Source organism: Lactuca serriola, chromosome 4 (genome assembly GCF_051521515.1).
Source record: "Lactuca serriola cultivar US96UC23 chromosome 4, Lser_US96UC23_V15, whole genome shotgun sequence".
Taxonomy (NCBI): domain Eukaryota; kingdom Viridiplantae; phylum Streptophyta; class Magnoliopsida; order Asterales; family Asteraceae; genus Lactuca; species Lactuca serriola.
In genome coordinates this window covers 55,530,524-55,554,373 of record NC_136411.1, presented here as the reverse complement: position 1 = coordinate 55,554,373, position 23,850 = coordinate 55,530,524, and the positions used below count along the sequence as shown (strand labels likewise).

Below are 23,850 nucleotides of genomic sequence, written 5' to 3'. Positions count from 1 at the left end.
TGTATAGTAGAAGTTATCTTTATCGGATTTTTTAATTTTTTCGTGGACGGTTTTCTAACTTAAATTTATCTTTTATTGATAGGTAGTTATTGTAAAATAAAGACAACATTCATTTTAATCTTTAAATTTATTTATTTTACCTTAAATTTGGAAGCATCTTAAAAAATTGACGAAAAAACCAAATGAGGTGTATATATTAAACATTAAAATTGTAAGTAAACAATATGGCTACTTACTCAAACCTTTCTTTTAATAAAAAATTATGAAATTACCCCACTTGAAAATTATTAAAATATATTTTATACGATTAAGTAATATTTATGTATTTTATTAAAGTATATGCTTACTTAAACACTATAACTTTTAGGGAATATGACTTATTAAGGTAATTAATTTTTAGGTATTTTCACATCTGGGTAACTGTTTTTTTTTGTACATATCTAGGTAACAAACTTATTGAAGTGTTCACATATGACCATTATGACCTGCTATAACAGGTTAAATCTTAGATGTGAACGCTTTCAACAAGTTCGTTACCTACATGTGTACAAAAAAATAGTTACCCAAATATAAACAAAACGAAAAGTAAAAATTAAATTACACGAATGGTCCCTGTGGTTTGGGGGAATTTGTGTTTAATTTTGTTTATTTTTGTTGCGCGTTTGGTCCATGTCTTACCTAAAAAGACTATTGTGCCCTTATTATTATTATTATTATTATTATTATTATTATTATTATTATTATTATTATTATTATTATTATTATTTTAATTAATTTTCTTATTTATGTATTTATTTTTTACATATTTAAAAAAATTAATAGACCACATATATTTTTATCTCCTCAGATGATCCTACTGTTTATTTTTTTTAATCAATTTAGTTTTTTTTTAACTCGGATGGTCCATACTGTTTAATTTTGTTACGAGCTTGATCTCTGTCTTACCTAAAAAGACTATTGTGCCCTTATTAATTCATTTTTTAATTAATTTTCTTGTTTATGTACTTATGCTTTATATATTTAAGAAAAATTAGTAGACCCCACATATCTAAATCTCCTCACCATCCCCTTTCTCATGCTTCTCAATTTCTATTTATTTTCCATCTTTAGTGATATCGACGTCTTCATCATCACTTCTTTTTTCGGTCCTTCAACTTTGTCGAATCAACACCACAACCCACTAAAGATGAAGAGACAGTAGGTTATGGTGTTGGTTCGCCAGAGTTGAAGTACCAAAAAAAGAAGGATGGTGAAGACGTCGATGTTATTAAAGATGGAAAAGAAATAGAAGTTGGGGATGATGAGAGATAGGATGGTGACCGGTAAGACCCAAATTAAATTTCTAAAATTTGGTTTCAGGTTTACAGTGAGGAGATACAAATATGTAGGGTATATTAATTTTTTTTACTATATAAAAAATAAATACATAAATAAAAGAATTAATTAAAAAAATTAATAAGGGCAAATAGTCTTTTTAGGTAAGAAAGAGACCAAACGCGTAACAAAAATAAACAATAGGGACCATCCGAGTTAAAAAAAATAAATTAATTAAAAAATAACAGTAGGGATCATTCGAGAAGATACAAATATGTGTGATCTATTAATTTTTTTAAATGTGTAAAAAATAAATACATAATTAAGAAAATTAATTAAAAAATAAATTAATAATGACACAATAGTCTTTTTAGGTAAGACAGGGACCAAACGCGCAACATAAATAAACAGTAGGGATCATCCAAGTTAAAAAAAATAAGTTAGAGGCCAAAAACACAAATTCCCCCAAACCACAGGGACCATTCGTGTAATTTAATTTTTACTTTTCGTTTTATTCATATTTTGGTAACTATTTTTTTGTACACATGTAGGTAACGAACTTGTTGAAAACGTTTACATCTAGGATTTAACCTGTTATAGCAGGTCATAATGGTCATATGTGAACACTTCCAACAAGTTGGTTACCTAGATATGTACAAAAAAAGATAGTTACCCAGATATGAACACACCGAAAAATTAATTACCTTAAGACTACTAGGTAGGGGCAACATGTTATCACATGTTACCACACCCAAAAGGTGTCATGTCAGCATCCTACTCATACATGGTGTTATAACACCCAAGGTGGAAATGAGCAACATCTAATAACATGTGATAACACCAATTATTTTCTATTTTATTTTATATTTTTTTGATGTTTTTTTTCTATATTTCGAATTTGTTTTTATATTTATTTATATTTGAAAAGTAAAAAATAAAATTTTAATAAATCTTAAATTAAAAACAACATTAAAAAAATTACAACAAAACACAAAAACATTTAAAAACCTAAGAAAAACAAAAAAACAAAAAAAAGATGATAAAACCTACATTTTTTGCCCTAAAACTATTCATCTTCATCTTCGTGACCAACATAGATGTAATCCGCCAAGTCTTCACGGAGTTGCTTGTGTTTTCGCTGATCTTGAATATCAACCACTCTATGTAAATATTCTGATGTCCCTGGTTGAAATTGCACATGTCTTGGTTCCGTAGGAGAATACGTTGCAATATTGCGTCCTTTATCTTCGACAACCATGTTATGCATTACGATACATGCATACATGATATATCGTAGAGTATCTAACTCATAAGGTCTCGCCGCATGTTCAACAATGTGCCATTTTGATTTCAAAACCCCAAAAGCACGTTCAACGTCCTTACGTGCTCCTTCTTGTCGTCTCTTGAAATATTTGTCCCTTGGATCTATTGGGTGTCGAAACGCCTTCACAAACGTAGATTATTGTGGATATATTTCGTCTGTAAGGCAATACCCGAACTTATATTCATTTCCATTCACTGTGAAAGGAGCATCCGGGGCTTTTCCTAACAAAAGATCGTCAAATATCAGTGATTGGTCGAGAACGTTGACGTCGTTGTTAGAACCCGCAAACCCGAAAAAAACATGCCAAATCCATAAATCTTGTGAAGCAACAACCTCTAATACCAACGAAGGCGCTCCATGATGACCGCTCGAATACTGGCCTTTCCACGCCATGGGGCAATTTCTCCATTTCCAGTGTGTGAAGTCAATGCTCCCAAGCATACGCGGAAAACCATGTCTTTCTTCATGCGCCGCATATAATTGTTACATATCATGCAACGAAGGTTTGTGCAAGTATTGGTCACCGAAGGTTTCGACAACACCTCTTGCCAATAAATACAAACTTTTTCGTGCGGTCTTCTCAGACATTCTCATGTAATCGTCAATAGAATCGGGCGACTCCCCCATTGCCATAAGTTTAATTGCAGCAACATATTTTTGCAACCCTGTGAAGCCTTGTTTGTCTCTAGCATCATATTTCATTTGGAAAAATTCATACCTAAATAAATATTAAACACGTAAAAATTATATTTATTTTTATCTGAAAGTAACATTTTATAAATTATAAAAGTTGAAACAAACGATACCTAAATATATAGTAAACAAACGATACCTAAATAAATAGTAAACACGTAAAAATTATATCTATATCTATTTAAAAGTGACATTTTATAAATAATAAAAGTTGAAACAAACGATACCTTGCTTCCATAGCGTTGGCGATCCTTTCAAAAACAGTTTTTCGCAAACGAAATCTTCTTTTGAAATCGCTTGGTTGGTAGACACAATTTTCCGCAAAGTAATCGTTAACTAGTCGTCTATGCCCTTCCTCGCGATCTCTATTTAACGCTGCACGTCGCGTGAGTAATGGAGCTGGATCTGGCTGTACTAGGCTACCTGTATAATACTGGCACATCATATTCACGAACAAATCATCTTGGTCGTTATCATCGTTGTACGGATGGGCCGGATCAAATTCATCCATATTTTGGTTTTGAAATATTGAAAGAAATATGTATAGAATTTTGTAGTTAAAAATGAAAGAAATATGATTTGATATAGTGTATATATAAAAGTTGATTTTTTTATGTTACCGTTTGTTTTCAAACGGTCAAAATTATGTCGAAAAAAAAAAAGAAAATACCCATTGTCATCATAACGCGCAGTGGCGTAACGCGCCTTAACACGACCCTGGGGCGGTGTTCCCCGCCATGGCGCCGTTAAGGACGTATGCCACATAAGATAACGCGTCATGCGAGTTGCCCACACCCGTTCGTCTAATAAGTCATATTCACTAACTTTTATGTACATATGGATAGGTGTGTCGTGTTTGAATGAGGTTTGGATTGCGTCGTATCAAGTCCAAACCGAAAAGTAAAAAGTAAAATATAAAAAGTTGCACTAATTTAAAGTTTAAACATGTTTTAGTCATGGTTTACCACTGGCTTGGATAGGTACTGAGTTGTTTTTTTTTTTAAGAATTGATATAAAAATCTTACTTAATGTTTTGTCACAATCAATTTATTGCATTTCATAACATGAAAAAGAACACTAAAATATGTTTGAATGAGTATGTAAGTATGTTAGTCGATAGTACTAATAATCGATGGTAATTGATGGTTACCAATTATGAAAGTTTTCATTACGATCATTTTCCATTTCAAAACATCTAAACGAGTTATGTATTTGAGACGTTTGACGTGGATTAATGCGTTGTTGGCCAATAACAAGTTATGGAAATCAACTTCAAAGCATGAGAGAGAGAGGAGGTGCGGATGTTTATGGGTCTATTTTTATAATTTTTTTTACTAGTTGTGAGATTCGTGCCGTGAGTTTATTATAAAAAAGTTAAGACGAAACTGCAAAAATGGTTCCTGTGGTATGTATTTTTTAAGTTTTCGTCCAAACCTCGATTTTTTTTTTGATCAATTTCAACTAGTTTTATTGTGAAATTGGTCTCTGTTAAAATTGAAAAAACTAATATATCCTTTTAATTTGTTTTTTCCATTTAATTAAATATTTTTTATTTAAGTATAAATATTAAATAAAATAAAGAAGGGGACTCACCTCTCTTTCTGTCTCATCTCTCTCTCTCTCTCTCTCTCTATATATATATATATATATATATATATATATATATATATATATATATATATATATATATCATCTTCTTTAACACACACCATTAATGGTTGGACCCCAAAAACTTCTTTCTTGTTGTGTTTATGCATTGGTGAAGAAATCAATCCCACCACCATCTTCGAACCCACAACCCAACTAGGTACTTAAGAAAAAACCTTTATCCTTCAACAATGTCTACACAATCAGAAGCAAATTAGGACAAGTGTAGTTTGATACAACCCATCTATGCACACAGAAATCCACATGCATTCCTTATGCTTGCAAATCGATACCCAAGAAGAACCTTATCTACAAAATTACAGGCTTATTTATCTCCAAACCTATATTCTTCACATATTTAGAGGATAATAAAGCATAAAAATATTAATACTTATTCGAATCAGGGTCTTCGTCGATATGGTGAAACCATGCAAGCCAAGTCGGAGCTTGGTAGCTTGCGGTTCCATCTCCACTAACCCAAACACCACCATAAACTATTCACTCCAACCCTAGCCCTCAATTACATTCCCTGTGATTCCTCCCACCCACCGCCACTGACAATCCGTAGCCACCACTGAACACCTTCGTTCTCCACTTCCCCTGATATGTAACATATCTGCATCAGGATGAGAAATCTGAAGAAACCCAATTTGATTTTGGTTTTGGAGCGAAGGTGTTGAAGACGACCAAAATTGTCATGGATGGAACCCAAAATGTGTGAGCTTGGGAGTTGAAAACTGGTGACAGAACCGTATTGAGGTGCACAAGTGACGACGGACCATGAAAACGGGGTGACATCAACATGGTTCCGGTTTTGGATAAGTGTAGATCGATGAGAGAGAAGAGAGATTTTGAAAGAAATGAGGATGGTTCCATCAGATTTGAGACCAGAAACGTAAGAAAGTAGTAGATAAATGGTGAAGAAGAAGAAGTAGTGGGGGAAGGAGAGGAGTTGTACTCAAGATGATATGATTGTTGTTAGTCAATTTTCTAACTCATAAAATGGAAGAACACACACACAGACAGACAGACAGATAGATAGATAGATAGATAGATAGATAGATAGAGAGAGAGAGAGAGAGAGAGAGCGAGAGAGATGATTTGTATGGGCCCCTTTCTATTGTTTAATTATTAAAATATTAAATAAACATTTAAAAATGTAAAAATAAAAATAAAAAGATATACTAGTCATTTTAATTTTCAGAGGGACCATTTCCACATAGAAACATGGCCAAAATGACCACGAAGCCAAAAAAGTTGAGGTTCGGATGATAACCCAGAAAAAAATGCATACCACAGGAACCATTTTTGCAGTTTGGTCAAAAGTTAAATATAGGAATTACACTACAAGAATAGCGAGTATTAGCAGCAACAGACGTCGCCGCTAAAAGGCTGGGTTGTCACCAATAAAACCTTTAGCGACAACGTGTCGCTGCTAAAAGGTCGTCGCTGATGCCTCACCACTAATACTCCCCAAGTCGCTGCTAATGCTTTCCATTGCTGCTAAAGGGTTGTCGCCGCTAATGCCGTGTGTCGCCGCTAAAGGTCTGTCGCCACTAATACACGAGTGTCACCACTAAAGGCGTCGCCAATAATTGTATTCACCATTAGTACTAGCCTCCCTATTTGACTACTTTAGGTTCAATTTTGTTTAACTTATATCTTGTAGCTTTTTCGGTTCCTTTTGACACCTTTTTGCGTGTTTGAGTAAACTTGAAGTCTCATTTTTAATTGAATTCGAATTTAGTATCCCTCTGCACCAATGGCATTTTGCATGCCTTCTTTTTACACCATCATCCTCTTATAGTATAACTTCATAAAACGTGCCCTAATAAGGGGCTTTTTGCCATTTTTTGTCGTTTATTCATCTTTGGTTCATCTTTGTAACACTCGTTTTCCATATATGCTTCTTTCGAGTTTGAATTATTCAATATAATTTTTGTAAGGTTTTGGCTTGGCCATAGCGTGGTGGTAGAGGGACCACAACGTGGCATTTCTAGTTTAATGGACGCACATTCGCGAGGCTCCATGGCGTGGTGAGTTGCTTTCCATGACGTGGTGGAGGCTTGGGTTCAAAACCCTAGATCCCGGGATTTGTATCCTATTTAATGGCACTAACTCCTAGGTTTGCCTCATTTGGAAGCCTCCACCCTCTAAGATCGTATTCCACTCAAACCCTAGCATCCTTGTGTGTGTTTTGAGTATGTAAGCCCATTTTATGTAGGTATAATGAAGAAAGAGTCTCCCTTGTTACTTGTGTGCTTGGTTCCAACTTAGATCTATCATCTTTATCACCTTTCTGATCATTTGGAGGTATAAAGTTTTTATCTTGCTTATTGCTTATCTAGATCTATTGTTATGTCATTTTATGAGCTTTTTGGTTCAAATCTTCTTGTTCTTGGAGTTTGAGTGAACTCTAGAACCCTTGAGTGCATTTTATGGCTTCTAGACCATGGTGATGGTAAAAAAGATGGCTTGCATGACTTAGTTTGGTGTCCATGCTTTTGGTGCATCTATTAAGAACTTAGGTTTAAAGATCTTGACTTATCGGGATGACTTAGTGGATAAAGTTGAAAACTTTATCTATCAAGACCTTTGGAAGGATCAGATCTAAGCTTTTGATCTCTGGAGATTAAGGGTTAAGAGCTTAATCCACCAGATCCCACGACATGGTGGTGTGCTCACCACGACATGGTGGAAGGGTTTCTCGTGTTTGTTTTGTCATAAGAATGTCACGACATGGTCAACTAAGATGACATTGACTTTGACCGTTGGCTGTTGACTTTTTGGTCAACTTGTAGGTGTTAAACTATAAATTAAGGATTTGCCTCTAATTGATGTAAGGTGGTTCGTAGTGTCAGTCTTTACCTCCGTGTGAGCTATGGTGATTATCTGCCGTTTGGGAGGTGAGTTTTCTCATTATACTTTATATTGTAATATATGTCCTTTGTATGTTAGGATGTTGATATGTTGTAGTGATCTACTAGAGTGGTAGATCTGTTATGATTACCCGTGCTTGCTTGTTATTTTTATTTGCATATGTCAACATATTGTGGTTGCGTTGAGGCGGCCTTGCTCCATGCTATAGGCCAATATACCCGGACAATTCAATTGATATTGTAGGCCCAAAAAGAGCAGTCTAGCTAGATGATGTATGCTCATGAGAGCGGTCTAGTTGGTACGGTAGGCTCAAGAGAGCGGTCCAATTATAGACTGTAGGCTCAGGAGGCGGTCCAACAATGTATTGTAGGCATGGTGTGTATGCATTTTATGTGTATTGTTGTGTGTCGTATTTTGGGGAAATCACTAACCTTTGGCTTCTAATTATGGATTACAATGTTTCACGTACTTCTGAGGATCATGGCAAGGCGAAGGCGAAGGCGAAGGCGTGACTGTATGCATTATCCAGTGGTCGTTATATTTTGAGAGATACTACGATTTTGATACCGTGACTTTATGATATGCATGGGCGGATCCACAATAGATCCGGGATACCCCTAAAAAAAATTTGGTAGTATAATTTTTTTAGAAAAATTTCGTTTTATGTAGTGTACATATACATAATATTAATATGTTTAGCAAGATAATAACACAAGATGTAATTGGTTCAGATGGTTAAGATGTAAGGGATGTTTTTAGAGGTTGCAAGTTCAAATCTTCTGCAAACATTTATTTTCACAGCTCCTTTTATATAGCTTTATACAAATTATACCTATTATATTATGATGTTGTGAAAATTAAGGACAAGTATTGAGTTGTCCAACTGGTAAAGTGTTGAACTTTTAAGTTTGAGGTCTCTATTTCAAATCTTGCCTGTTACATTAGTGAATTTGATTTTGTTTATTAGTTTTTCAACTTGTTTTTTAAAATTTTAAAATTGTCCCACATCAGCCATAACATGAAGCATAGCGCATATGCATCTGTTATATAAGCAACACAAGCTTGTTAACTCTTAACAAGTTAAACTTTTGAATGGGTTTGGTTTTAAACCCGAAACCGAGTTTGGGAAATCGAGAAACCGAACCCAGTTTGTGATACCCTTTTACTTTGAACCCGGTTCTGCCACTGATGATATGACTATGAAACAATGTTTTTGATGACTTATGTTTTATGGAAAAATGGTTTATTCTCTTTTAAAAGTGGAAATTTTTTTACTATAGGTTTTGGGACGTTACAATCTTCTTTTTCCAAATCGTCAACTAAATCAATTTGCACTGTAACATCATCAAATTACTCATCACTAACCTAAAAAAAGTAAAAAGATTCAACAAACATCAACAAGCCATAACAACATACTTTATAATATTCAACAAAATGAACAAAACAAAATACTAATCTAGTTTACAACAATCAACAAAATTCAACTATATTCAATTAAATATAGCAACATACTTTATAAAATTCAACAAAATTCAACCAACAATAGTAACCTAGTTTACAACAATCAATAAAATCCAAATATATTGAACTAAAGATAACAACATACTTTCTAACAACAAAGTTTTTCACAATAAATCAACTAACGCTATCAATTGTATGTAATCACAACTTACTTAATTACATTCAACTAACACTCAACCAATTTCTTCATATAATACCAACCTACTTCATAAAAATAAAAAGTTTATTAATAACAATTGCTTGAGTTTCATCATCTACGATCCAATTAACATTCATTATTTTTTCTTCCATTGCTTTTGATAAAAATATGAATGGTCCGACTTGTTTCCCCCTCCCTAATGTCTATTTTTTTGCACTATAGTTTGACTAGTGAGGAATTGAAGCCGGTTAGCCCGCCTGACCACAATGTCATATGATCATATTCTTCTCCTACCAATAATTATGTTTCCCTCCAAATCTTTATGTGCCAATTTTTTTGGTTGTGATCGTGCTTACATGTTAGCATGATCGGGAAGAGGAGAACCTTGTTTTAGAAACAACATGTAAGTGTGAATGAATGATGAAATAAACTAAGAAGACATTTGAGAGAATTGTTATTTGACGAAGAAATAATGAGAAAATTGAATTCAATATACCAAAATTATAATGCCAAAAAATGAACTGGAAAGATATGACTTGAGACTTGTTCTTACTTTTTCAGATGAACAGTGACATGTTTGTTTTATTAGGTTAACAATAATGTATTTTATTTATCAGATGAACAATGATGTATTTTCTTTATCATGAACAGTAAAAGAATCTTCAAATTTTATAGACAAAACTGCAAATTCCTATGGTACGTATTTTTTTCGAGTCCTGGTCCAAATCCTAACTTTTTTGGATTGGTGGTCCTTTTGACCATATTTGTGTGTGGTTTGGGTCCCTCCGAAAATTTAAATGACTATTATACCCTTTTATTTTTATTTTTACATTTTTAATATTTATTTTAATATTTTAATAATTAAACAAATAAAAGATGGGCCACCCCCACTCTCTCTCAACAACCAAGAACATCTTCATAAGCTCAAGAACACTCAAGAAAATCTTCCGCCACCACCACCATCCGTCACTACCACAGTCTGCCACCACCACTATATGCCACCTCCATCTCCACCTAAATTTTTTCTACCACTTCATCTCCGCCTAAAAATCATCCCAGAAACAAAAACCATACACAAACACCAAGAAAACACATACAAATCGATTTTTGGGATGAACACCTAGACACAAATCGATTTCCAGAAATGATAAAACGCAAACATACGCACAATAAAATAGATTTTTTTGGGATGAGCATGAAACACACAAATAGATTTACAAAATAAACACCCATACTCATGGATCTAAATCATTTTCGAGTCTAAAGGAACCAACAATCGAATATGAAATCAACTGATCCTGTGATGTCAGACTCATTTTTTAGACGCTCTCAAATCCGATCAAATGTCTCGCCATCAGTGTTTGATTCAGTTTCATTTGTGTTTGTGAAAGAGTTTCAGTTTTAGTTTCACTTGTGCTCTTCCTTTTTTGTTTTTAATTTCCCTTCCTTCACCGCTTTCCTTCTTCCAACGTTATCCCCACTAGAAAAAAATCCCATGTAACACCTCAGTTTTCAGGTTTTTTCAAATTCATCCATTGGCTTTAATTATGTAATTTTTGGTCTTTGGACTGGAAGGAAGTGGCCATGGGAAGCCCTAGTGGCTAGTTTGTGACTTGGATGTGGAAGGAGTACGCTAAGCGTATATGTGAGTATGCTAAGCATATAGGGCATACCCTAGTACGCTGGGCGTACACATATGTACGCTGGGTGTACTCATGTTCGAGTGAAACCCTAATTTTTAGGGTTTGTGGGGTATTTAAGCACGTTTATAGCTCATTTACCCCCACATTTTCCAGCTTCCAATCCCTTGAGTCGTTTTTGGCAAACCCTAACCCCATAAGAGTGTATTTTGAGCTAAAAGTGTGTCCTTTGTGAGCTTAAGAAAGAAGGAGTTGCATCAAGGGGCTTAGAAGTTGAAGCAAGCTTGTGGATCTTGGTTCATCACCTTCTTAGGAAGCTCTAGAAGGTAAAAAGTCTTCTCCTTGATGCTTTATTTACTTGGATCTCATTTTTGGTAGCTTTATGAGTTCCTCTTGTCCCAAAAGTCTCTTTTCTATGCATGTTTGGTGTTGGATGTTTTGAGTTATCCTTCTAGACCCTAGGAAGGGTTCTAAGCCATAAAAATGTGGTCCCTTTATGTAACGCCCGTAGATCAGGGCTAGTCAATTTAGAGACGATAGGCGTCAAAAATGAATTTTTGATGAAAGATTATTTAGAATGAATAATCTTAACTAAGTTATAGTATATGTTACAAGGTTTTCGTGCATATAAAGAACGCCAAAATCCGAGTTATAACGAAGAAGTTATGACCTGTCGAAGTTTCGCGACAGAACCATCACGACTTAGCGCGACGTAAAAAGTGAATTTATGTTAGAGCAATATTTAGCCTTAGTGATCTAAACGAAAGTTGTAGAGTTCGTTAAACTGTGAGCGTGCATAAAAAGAACGTCCAAATCTGACTTCATATGAGGAAGTTATGATTTTTCTAAGTTTCAGCTTAGCAGTATGCAGCCCGAATACTCGATTTGAGATCGAGCGGTTTTTAGCCAAAACAATCTAAACGAGAATCGAAGATCTCGTCAATTGTAGTGAAACGATAAAAAGATAGGCGAAAATGGACGTCGGATGAAGAAGCTATGAATTTATAACGGAGTTTTCCAGTCCCGACCTACTAAAAATAATATAATAAAAATAAAGTCAAAATTAGCCAATGAAGTCTAAACGAAAGTTGTAGAGCGTAGTCTCACCTACGCGTGGATATAAAGAACGTCGAAAACGGAGCTCGTATGCGAAAGTTACGCAATTTAGAAGTTCGACGAGTCAAATTACGCCCAGCGTACTCAAAGGGGTGCAACTTGTCTGACCAATACTCGAGTGCCACCAGTCAACGCACGCAATGACGTCAAAGTATGCCCTGCGTAACTCGAGTATGCCCCGCGTACTGAGTACGCCCTGCGTAATTTGAGATTACGCCCCGCGTAATCCCAGACCCAGCAGCCTATAAATAGAACTCGAGATCAGCCATTTCCTTGCGATTTTTCTTACTTTCTCTCTAAGTTTTTGCCTCGATTTGCGTGCCAATCATATCCCGAAGCCCCGGTATTATTCCCGAGCCCCGAAGCAAGATCCGAAGCCCCGAGGATCCCGAAGAGCGTTATTCCCGAGCCGAAGCGCTGCCCGCGAGGAACCGGTTTTTGTGAAGATCTTCCAGATCTACGGAGAAACACTACTTCTGCAAGCCGTAGTGCTGCCCGATCATCTTCTGATCAAGTGAGTGTATAGTCACTTTCATCTTACACATAAATATGAAGTATTTTATAAAATACGTGTTATGTGTATATTTATATATATTGTTGTTTATATGCGTGAGTGCATAGTTACTTTCTTCTAATACATAAATATAAAGTATTAGCTATAAATACATGCTATGTGTTATATATTAATTATCTATTTGAGATGGATTTGGAATTGATGTTTTTATACGGGTGTTAAATGATTTAAATTGTGTTTATATTTATATCTACAAAAATGTTGGGTAGAACATGGGTAGATGGAATTGTTGGTGACGATGCGACTTCGTGCCTATTGAGTAAGCCTTGGTGACGATGCGACTTCATGCCTATTTGATAAACCTTGGTGACGATGTGACTTCGTGCCTTTTGTGTAATCGCAGGTGACTATGAGACGTAGTGCCTATTGTGTAAACCCTGGTGACTATGAGACGTAGTGCCAATTGTATGAACCCTGGTGACTATGCGACGTAGTGCCTGTTGTATAAACCGTGGTAGCAAATGGATTGTGTGCCAGTTCCTTAGGTAAACCCTTAGGAATGAATGAAGAAAGTATAATCGATTCTTAGGGTAAAACCTTAATAAATAAAGAATATAATGGGGATGGGTATTTGGGTGATTGTTGATAATTGAATTTAATAAATGTATTATTGTGGGTTGAAAACCCTATATGCTCACCAGGCTCCCAAGCCTGACCCACTCAGTTTTCTTTGTATCACAGGTATCAATACGAAGACATAATTCACTGAGAGAATAAAGGAGATGTAAATCATTAGTGTAAATAAATGTAAGTTCTGTTTATGCTTATGTGTCTGTATCGGAACATGACATCCCGAGATTTTGTTATATAATGAAAATATTTTCTTTAAGAAATGCTTTGATAAATTCTTATCATATTTTTTTTTATTTTGGGGACAAATTCCGCAACAATTTTCTTTAAACGATTACTCTGATTTTAAAAAAAACAAAGCATAAACAAATCGGTCTTTTCTGGACATGAAATTGGGGATGTCACACTTTAGCTATTTTGGCTCCATGATTCTTGCAGAAGGTCTTAATGGATTAAGACCTTGCATTAAGGACTTTTAGGAGGTTGAAAGTCATAAAGTTTGGAACTTTATGACTCTAGTATGTCTCCGGACCTTGGATCTGAAGTATGAGCTCAAGTGCTAAAGCCATGTTAGGACGTGAAGATCTGTTTGACTGACTGTAGACTGTAATATGATTATCTGTTATATGTGCACATGTTTGGTCGGTGGCTAAGGCTTCACTACTTTGTGTGTAAGCCAACAGGCCGGGGCATTCCAACCCGATGGTTGAGGGCTTAGGGTATTCCATCCCGAGGATGATTAGACCCATAGTATGTTGGCATTCCAACCCAATGGTTGATTGGACACATAGTATGTTGGCATTCCAACCTGATGGTTGAGGAGCCTAGGGTATTTCAACCCGATGGTTGATTGGACCCATAGTATGTTGTTATTGTATATGTGTTGTTTGTTGTGTTGATACTTTTGGGGGAACTCACTAAGCTTTGGGCTTACAGTTTTGGGTTATGTTTCAGGTCCCTCAGATGACCGTGGGAAGGTAAAGGCTTGATCGTGCACCTCCTCATGTTGCGTTTTGTGATTTTCAGAAAACTCTGATGTTAAGCAAGTTTTTAAAACTACAATGTAAACAATTATGATTTTTGGTTGGTTTGAAAAAGTTTAAATTTTTATGGATGTTACATCCTAGTTGCCATTCATTCAAGAAAGAGTTTGGGCAAAGATAGACACAAATACACACCTTCTTTAAACGATTTCATGTTCACGCACGTCGATTTTAGAAATGAAAACACATATACAAATCGATTTCTATAAACAAAAACTGCACACACTAAAATCAATTCTAGATTTAATTTCTAGAATTTTGAAGTCCCAAAACAATTTGAAGAACAAATGATTTAAGATTCAATTTATGATTTTAGATTCATGAAGAACATACTCATAAAATATGGAGTGTATGCATTTATGTGTTCTTGAGTGTGTTCTTTACAAAGTTCATAATTATATATATATATATATATATATATATATATATATATATATATATATATATAGAGAGAGAGAGAGAGAGAGAGAGATGATGATGGTTCAATTGAGAAAAAAAAGGGTTGAGAATTGGGGAATCATTCTCAGCCACTCATTTATTTTTGCTGCAAAAACCTCCGTCAGTACCAGCATAAATGAGAAATGAATGTACATGTGTTTTTTAACAAAAACATATTTCCTTAAAATATGCTAATCATTACCTTAATATATACAAAAACATAGTTTTTTCGTTTTTTTTTAATTTTTAAGAAGCTATTTTTATCGAAAAATGATTTTAAATATACCAAAATTCATGATTTTTTATTCTCTACAAAAGACATCCATATTGATATAGTTTTAAGATAAAATAATTTTTTTTTTATATTTTCAGCTATCGTTATTCATAAGTGAATAAAAATGCATAAGGTTTTATTCCAGTACATTCGTTATACACTTCTGAATAAAAAGTATAATTTTTTTTTTTTACAATTTAAGTATCATTCATATATGAATATAACATATAATAAATATAGTATATTCATATTTAAATATTAAACGATGCATTCACTTGTGAATATTAACATAGTATATTGACTTGTGAATAGATGGTATATTCACTTATGAATATTAAATGATATTTTAATAGGTGAATATTACATAGTATTACATGGTATATCACATATAAATATTATATAGTATATTCACTTGTGAATATTAGATAATATATTCATTTATGAATATTACACAGTATATTCACATATGAATATTACAAGGTATATGCACTTGTGAATATATTCACTTATGAATATTAGAATGTATTTTCACAAATATATATAATTTTTATATGTTATTCACATATGAATAACATACAAACTTGTATATTTGTTTTGTGTTTGTAATAATCATATACTGATTCAGGTGAGAAAACATATTCATATGTGAATATAACGTGGTAATTTAGTTTATGCATTTCATCAAACAGTTGGAGTGCATACAAATTAACTTTTTTAAAAATGTTAAAAACATGATACTTCCGATTCAAGTTATCAATTCCAAATCATCACATACTTCCGATTTCGACTTTAAAGCATGCAATTCCGATTTTGATTTCATTCCAACAGAAATTCTGATTTCAATTTTGAAACCTTGAAATCCCGATTCCATATTTCTTTGTAATTACGATAATCAAGATGCAAACTGTTCCGATTAGAATATATGTTCCAATTTCAAAAGCTTCTGACTTCAGATGCGACATCCTATGTCTGATCGATTTCACATTTTGATTTTTATTTCCGAAAATCTGATTGGGAACCTGTGAGTACCGATTCCAAGTCCTTCAATGTCGACTGTGACTCCAGAACTCCGATTCCAAATTCTTGAACAACGAAGAAATTCCGATTCCAATTGAGTTCGTTTGCGAATCTGAGAAATTCCAATTCGGAGTATTCAACAAAGAAATCGATGTTACGTATTTGAGATTGAAGGTTATTATCATATTTACAAGTTTGCCACTGTGTCCCTTTTTTTCTTAGATTAAATGGGTGGCTGAGAATGATTCCCCTATTTTCAACTTTTTTTATTTTCTCAGTTGAACTTACCTCTATATATATATATATATATATATATATATATATATATATATATATATATATATATACTTTTTAACATATTAAACTCACATTTATATTCACTCTTATAATTTAATGAGGTATAAATCAATTTAATATGACCAGTTTAACTTTATTTAAGCCCACCTGCATCATATGCCCTTAGATGGGCAAATCTATCTACAATCTCCCTATTTTATCGTTCCTATTACACTATTTTTACTAATCACTACTCCTAATTTCTTTTTCTCCTCATCTAGTTAAATATTAGTTACCACACATTAAATTCCAATCTGATCCACCAACAATTTAAAATCATCAACGGATTTCAAATTTGCCATTTCCATCAAATTAATATTTAGCCATAAGGAGATGATTCTTCCACGATTTTTTTAATCCATCCACAAATTTTTCTTGTAAATGGACAATTATGCCTCTCATTCTAAATTTTGGAGATATTGAAGAGAGAGAAAGATCCCAATGTTTCCAAAAAGACTAGGACTCTACGATCTTCAACCTACAATCCTTCTTCCTCCTTCAACACTTCAACCCTTCAGTAAGTCATCTCCTATTCTTTTTTTTGTGCAAGTGTTGATTCTATTAATTCCATGATAATCTTCAAAGCGTATGAACTCTTCACATCATACGATTCTTTGTGTATGTGTTTGAATCATTTGATATTGTTAATTCTTATGTATGCGTCTTAATAAGCCCCTATAAAAGATTCATTATATTAATGAGCTCAAGATTGTAACAATAATGTATTTCTTTCAATATGCCTCTCTCTAATACAGATTTATGGGCAGTGCCTATTTCAATGTTTCTTCATCGTATTTTTCACTTGAAGATATTAAAAAAAATCTCTAACTTAGGTTCATCATTGAACTCGACGAAGATCACCATTCACTTGGAATACTTGCAGGCTACACTTAGGTTCACCATTGAAGTTGAATATAAATCGCAAGTCATATTAAAAACAAATACTAAAATGCAACTGATCCAAAATTTTCAAATTCTCATCACCAATCCCAATCTATCGGTCCTCCACCACCATTCGTCCTCGGTTACCACCACAACAACCTCTAAATCCAAACCCATGTCACAAACGCCATAAGCATACCAGATGCAACCCACAAATCAGATTTATCAACAAGCTTATTAAACTCTGATTTCTTCAAATTAAAACAAGCTTGAACTTGATCCTTCACTTGATTCATGTTACCATCGACAATAAACTTGATCTTCGTGAACTTGGTATGGTTGTTTTTTTGTTTAATCTTGCAATAACATGTTAACGGTGGATTAGTAACAAAGCCAACACTAATGAACTTCGATACAGAGAGATATGAGCAAGACAAAGGTGTTGTTTGTTTTTTAGAAGTTAGAGCTCATGAAGACTGTGGACCACCTCTGCAAACCTCTGTAGCAGAAGGAGTGGACCAAACAACCACAATCTCTAATAAAAAGCATGTTTGTTTTTTAACATCTACAGTAAACTGAAATTTAAATAAACTAATTTTACAAACTGAAAATTATTTGTCATCACCAAATTTTTAATAATTCTAGTCTTAAAACATTGAAATAAAATTCATACAACAAAGTATATATTAATGGGCTATTGGATCGATCTAGTTTTCAAGAATTTGATTAATTTCATAAATAGGTTGAAAACGTTATTATCCAAAGAAAGATACTTAAAACATTTAATTACATAAACACTATGACAAGAACGCGTAAACACAACAATGGAATCTTTCAAAGCTAAAACTTTTACTCCTATTCTTCTTATTCTTGTTTTTTTCCATGTGTTATCTGTTCATGGATGGGTTTATCCTGTGGGCTTCCATTGGTTTCTTGATTCCCGTTGGAATCTTGGGCATAAGATTGTCAAACACCATAAGATTGTCAAACATAGAGGAAAATGAAAAAAGACTCAAAATCATGTTATGTATACATGTTGTTAGCAACAATAGCATAATGAATAAGAAAATATAAACAAAGTCAATTATTGCAACAACTACATAAAAATCAGAAAAATAAAAACATACCTTTCAATACAACCTAGTTAGGCTTTAGATTATACACAAAATTCACATACCTACCCAACTGTAATTTTAACAAATAGAAAAAAAAACACAATAATCGATTTCATGTTCCGATTAGTATCCACATCCCACCAAAAAACAACTCAAATAACTCAAATGATAGTTCATGAACAATCAATTTCAGGAAAAAAGATTAATTAGAATCTAGCAATCGATTAATCAGAATCAACAGAGATTAATAAGAAAAATTGATTTTTGGAGGATACAATCGATTTTAAAAGTTGATTTTAGGAAAGGAAACATAGCTATTCATGAGGATAACGACGGTGAAGAGAGGCTGAGGCGGCGATGGCGAAGGCCGGGTTGCCCGACGACGGTGTTGTGTCGATGTGAGGTAACGAATCGAAGGTTGAATGGAGAAGGTAGGTGCGACGGATTTGATAGGAGGAAACAAGAAAGTGACGTTTTTTTATTATTTTTTTATGTTGGGCCCATTTGTGACAACCCGAAATTTATTCCGTTATTTTAACCTCTCTTTCCTTTAATAAAACTCGCTTTATTTAAATTGTCCGTTAACCTTTTTGATTAGGTTAATTAATTTGGGACTTTTATAATGACTTCGTAAGGGTTGGAACAAATTAGAAACACCCTAATATTCCCTTGAAAAATTTTAGTTACAACCAAGTCAAATTATGACCATTTAATCGGGTGCGACCAAAAGCCCCGTTTAACGTCAGTATCGGATAGATTTTCACCGAGCCACCAACTCAAACCCCTATATAAGGGTGAGTAAACCTCATTTACACCCTTTTCACTCTCTCTACAACTTGCTTTCGATCCAAAAAAAAACGTCCATTTCGAGCTCCAAAATCGTAGGTAATCTATCCTAACTTGTTGTGTAGCTTATTTAGCATGCAAATTCGTGTTTAAGACATCCAAAAGTGACCAAATCATGTGTTTACAGCCCAAGAACACTCTTGGACCGTGAACACCCTTAAGTGGGGTTTTGAAGCCCCAAAACCCTTCCAAATCACTCCTAGGGCTTAGATATGACTTGTGGACTTACACCTTCGAGCTTAGAACACCAAAACCTTGCATTTTGGAGAGCAAACTTGAGTTTACGGCCCAAGAACACTCTTGGACCGTAAACCCCTCTTCATGGGCCGTGAACACATATAAAGGTGTTAGAATTGCCCTCAAACACCTCCCATGGCTTGGGAAAATGTCTAGAATCAACCACAAACGAAGTAGGGGCTTTAAACATCAATTAAACCAAGGAATTAGGAGTTCACGGCCGTAAACCCCCCTAGGATTGGTCCATGGGTCGTAAACTCCATAAAATGGTCATATGATGCCCCTAACACCCCTTATGACTTGTATATTTGACTAGAAACAAGTATGATCCATCAAAACACAAAAGGAAGGGGCTAGTAAGAGTTTACGGCTGTAAACTCCCATGAATGGTCTATTTGAGGCCTTAAACCCTTCATAAACCCTAGATTTGAGCCTAGCTTAATTCCACTAGTGAGATAAGACCTTAAATCATCCAAGAGCACACCACCCATGAGTTTACGGCCGTAAACTCATGGGGATATGGTCTTAGGGCCGTAAACTCTATAAAGAGTTTACTCTTGAAGAGTAAACTCCCTAACTAGGCCATACACTCCCTTATTTGCAACCCAATAGCCTCCTAGCACTTGACCAAAGTGTTTTCCACACATTAGGATGCGTATACGTATTTAATTAGTATTATAATTACTAATTGTATGTAAACATATGTCATCATATGTTAATAGGTCACTGAGTGTGTTCAAGTCTTTACTTGACACCGAGCACCCATCCACTTACAACAGGTGAGTTCATACCCCTGAATCAACATTTTAAATGATTTTAACTGCTTTTATAGGGGGGGAATACAAGTTGACCTGTACAGTTATTGTGACATCCCCAATTTCACGGCCAGAAAAGACCGATTTGTTTATGCTTTGTTTTATAAAATCAGAGTAAATCCTTTTTAAGGAAAACAGTTACGGAATTTGTCCCAAAAACAAAATATGATAACCATTTATCAAAACATTTCTCAAAGAGAATGTATTTTCATTAAATAATAAAACCTCGGGATGTCATGTTCCGATACAGACCAAAAGCATAAACAATATAAACTAGACCTTACAAAAGTTATTTATAACTACTGATCTATAATCCAAATTCTCTCGTCAAGTCCACCAACTTATACCCTTGTGCCATTACCTGTAATGCAAAGAAAACTGAGTGGGTCAGACTTGAGAGCCTGATGAGCATATAGGGTTTTCAACCCACAATAATATAATTATTATATTCAATTATCAAACAACCAACCCAATTACCCACCCCCATATCTACTTTATTTTCTCAAGGGTTTACCCTAAGAATCCACTATCCTTCATTCATTCATTCCTAAGGATTTACCTTAGGAATTGGCACGAAGTCCATTGCTGCCAAAGTTTATCTATCATGTACTAAGTCCATAGTTATCAGGCGCTAACTCCATAGTCACCAAGGTTCACTTAACAGTAGGCGCTAACTCCATAGTCACCAAGGTTTATACAATAGGCTCTAACTCCATAGTCACCAAGGTTTATCTAAAAGTAGGCGCTAACTCCATAGTCACCAAGGTTTATACAATAGGTGCTAACTCCATAGTCACCAACTATCCCATCTACCCATGTTCTACCCAACATTTTCGTAGATACAAATACTTACACAATTTAAATCATTTAACACTTGTATAAAACATCAAGTCCATGCCGATTTCAAATAGACAAATAATATATAACACATAACACGTATTTCGTAGCTAATACTTTATATTTATGTGTTAGAATAAAGTAACCAGACACTGACACATATAAACAACAATATATATACACATAGCACGTATTTTATAAAATACTTCATATCTATGTGTAAGATGAAAGTGACTATACACTCACTTGATTAGACGATGCTCGGACAGCACTACGACTCTTCAAGTAGAACTCTTTGGTGAAACCAGGATATCTTCACACACCGGGTTTCTCACGGACAGAGCTTCGGCACGGAAACTCTTTTCTTCTCGGGATCTTCGGGTTTCGGAACTTGCTTCGGGTCTCGGGGTTGATACCGGGGCTTCGGGGGTGAAAATAGGGCTTAGAGGGTGTATTGGGAGTGGGAGAGAAGGGATGGAGCAACCATAGTCGGCTGGCCCTTCAAATATATTTATAGGGCAAATTTGGCCCTTGCAACGTCGTGGCACCCTTTTTCCACGTCGTGGGCTTGGTCGTCACTGCATACGTCATTGCAAGTTGCATCTGGGGGACTCCCAGAGGTGTCAGGAGACTTTCCACGTCGTGGTCTCTGATACAGCTTTGGGGTTCGTGCCCCGAACTTCAGAAATTCATAACTTTCGCATACGAACTCCATTTTCGACGTTCTTTATATTGACGCGAAGGTGAGATTATGCTCTACAACTCTCGTTTAGACTCAACTGGCTAATTTTGAATTTATTTTTAATATATTATAAATATATTACTTATATATTATCTTTAGTAGGCCGGGACAGGAAAACTCCATTCGAAATTCATAACTCCTTCATCTGAACTCCGTTTTCATCCGTCTTTCCGTCGTTGCACTACTATCGATGAGATCTTCAATTCTCATTTAGATCACTAAGGATAGATATCTATCTACCTTAAATTCACTATTTACGTCACGCTGGGTCGTGCCAGTTCTGTCGTGAAACTTCGACAGGTCATAACTTCTTCGTTATAACTCGGATTTTGGCGTTCTTTATATGCACAGAAACCTTGTGACATATACTACAACTTGGTTAAGATTAATCCTTCTAAATAATCTTCCATCAAAAAGTCATTTTTGATGCTTATCGTCTCTAAATTGACTAGCCCGGATCTACGGGCGTTACAGTTATTATATAAATCACATGTGATTGATAACTGTATAGCAAAATGGATTTTCGTATGTTATACTATTTTATCCAGCTTAGGATTTTCCAATCTCGCTTTCAACTCTTGTTAAAGGTTTTTCCAAAGGTTTTTCTTCACTTAATCTGTTTTATACAAATCATTTTCAAAGTTGTTATGAAAGGTTTTTCAAAGGATTCCAAAGATTTTCAAACTTGTTTTTACAAATTGACATCAAGTCGTAAACTTCTTATGTGTAAAGGTTTTCTAAAGTTTTCACCAAAGTTTTCATATATGCTTTTACTTCGTTAATGCATGCCTGTATTTGTATAGTTATATAAATAATGTTTAAAGGACTTAGGAAGGCTAGTTCGCCCTATTTCCTTTTCCTTGTTTGGATGTGGTCTGGTGGGTATCAGTATCCATCCGAAGGTCGTTTAAACATTAGTTATATATCATGTATACATATATGGACATAAAGGTTTCCATCGACCAGTTCATGTCCCTTGGGTAGCAAAGGCATCCTCCCACTCGTCATTCATAGATCAGAGACACTATTAACTATTATAGGAATAGTTAGGAGATTCTAACCACTCTTCTTAGTTTAGATAATTCCAAAGGAGTCAGTTCATACGTGAGTCTATATCATTACTCCAACGCCTCTAATAGAATTCAGAATACGAGATGCATCTTCAGGACACGGATTTCCCCGTTGTCAAGTTGGTAACCAGAGTCTCCTGGAGGGAGAGCGGGCATTGTGTGTATAGATCTATACGGGACTGACACTCCTGCACCCTGACTGCTAGCTACAGTCCACGGCCTACCAAGCCAAGGGGTGACAAATGTCACATTTATTCCGACGCTTGCAGGGCGTCAAATACTCTAGTGTCAATCAGTATGGTTACGAGTATCTCCATGTTTACCTTATAATTCATGGCCTTAAGGTAACGAGAATTAACACTATATTCTTGAAACAACACTCTTAGGATTACCCTTTGTTTTAGACCTTGCTAGCTGTATCGTTCATTTGATACTGTCTGGGGTCTGTGTCTCTTTGTTTTAGACCTTGCTAGCTGTATCGTTCATTTGATACTGTCTGGGGTCTGTGTTTCCTTGTTTTAGACCTTGCTATTGTATCGTTCATTTGATACTGTCTGGGGTCTGTGTTTCTTTATTTTAGACCTTGCTATTTGTATCGTTCATTTGATACTGTCTGGGGTCTGTGTTTCTTTGTTTTAGACCTTGCTAGCTGTATCGTTCATTTGATACTGTCTGGGGTCTGTGTTTCTTTGTTTTAGACCTTGCTAGCCGTATCGTACATTTGATACCGTCTGGGGTCTGTGTTTCCTTTTGTTAGACTGAGCCAGGTGTATCATTCAT

General features: G+C 34.8%; 2 protein-coding genes across 2 annotated transcripts; both read right to left on the bottom strand.

Annotated features, from left to right (window-relative positions):
- Positions 1 to 2,380: 2,380 nt before the first annotated feature.
- Positions 2,381 to 3,031, bottom strand: LOC145098394 (uncharacterized). The gene is made up of 2 exons (XM_079036025.1): positions 2,834 to 3,031; positions 2,381 to 2,758 (listed from the first exon to the last, which is right to left on the bottom strand). Exons 1-2 carry the CDS (start codon positions 3,029 to 3,031, stop codon positions 2,381 to 2,383), a joined length of 576 nt encoding a protein of 191 aa, XP_078892151.1.
- Positions 3,032 to 3,121: 90 nt separating this feature from the next.
- Positions 3,122 to 3,842, bottom strand: LOC145098393 (uncharacterized). The gene is made up of 2 exons (XM_079036024.1): positions 3,559 to 3,842; positions 3,122 to 3,356 (listed from the first exon to the last, which is right to left on the bottom strand). Exons 1-2 carry the CDS (start codon positions 3,840 to 3,842, stop codon positions 3,122 to 3,124), a joined length of 519 nt encoding a protein of 172 aa, XP_078892150.1.
- Positions 3,843 to 23,850: the final 20,008 nt, after the last annotated feature.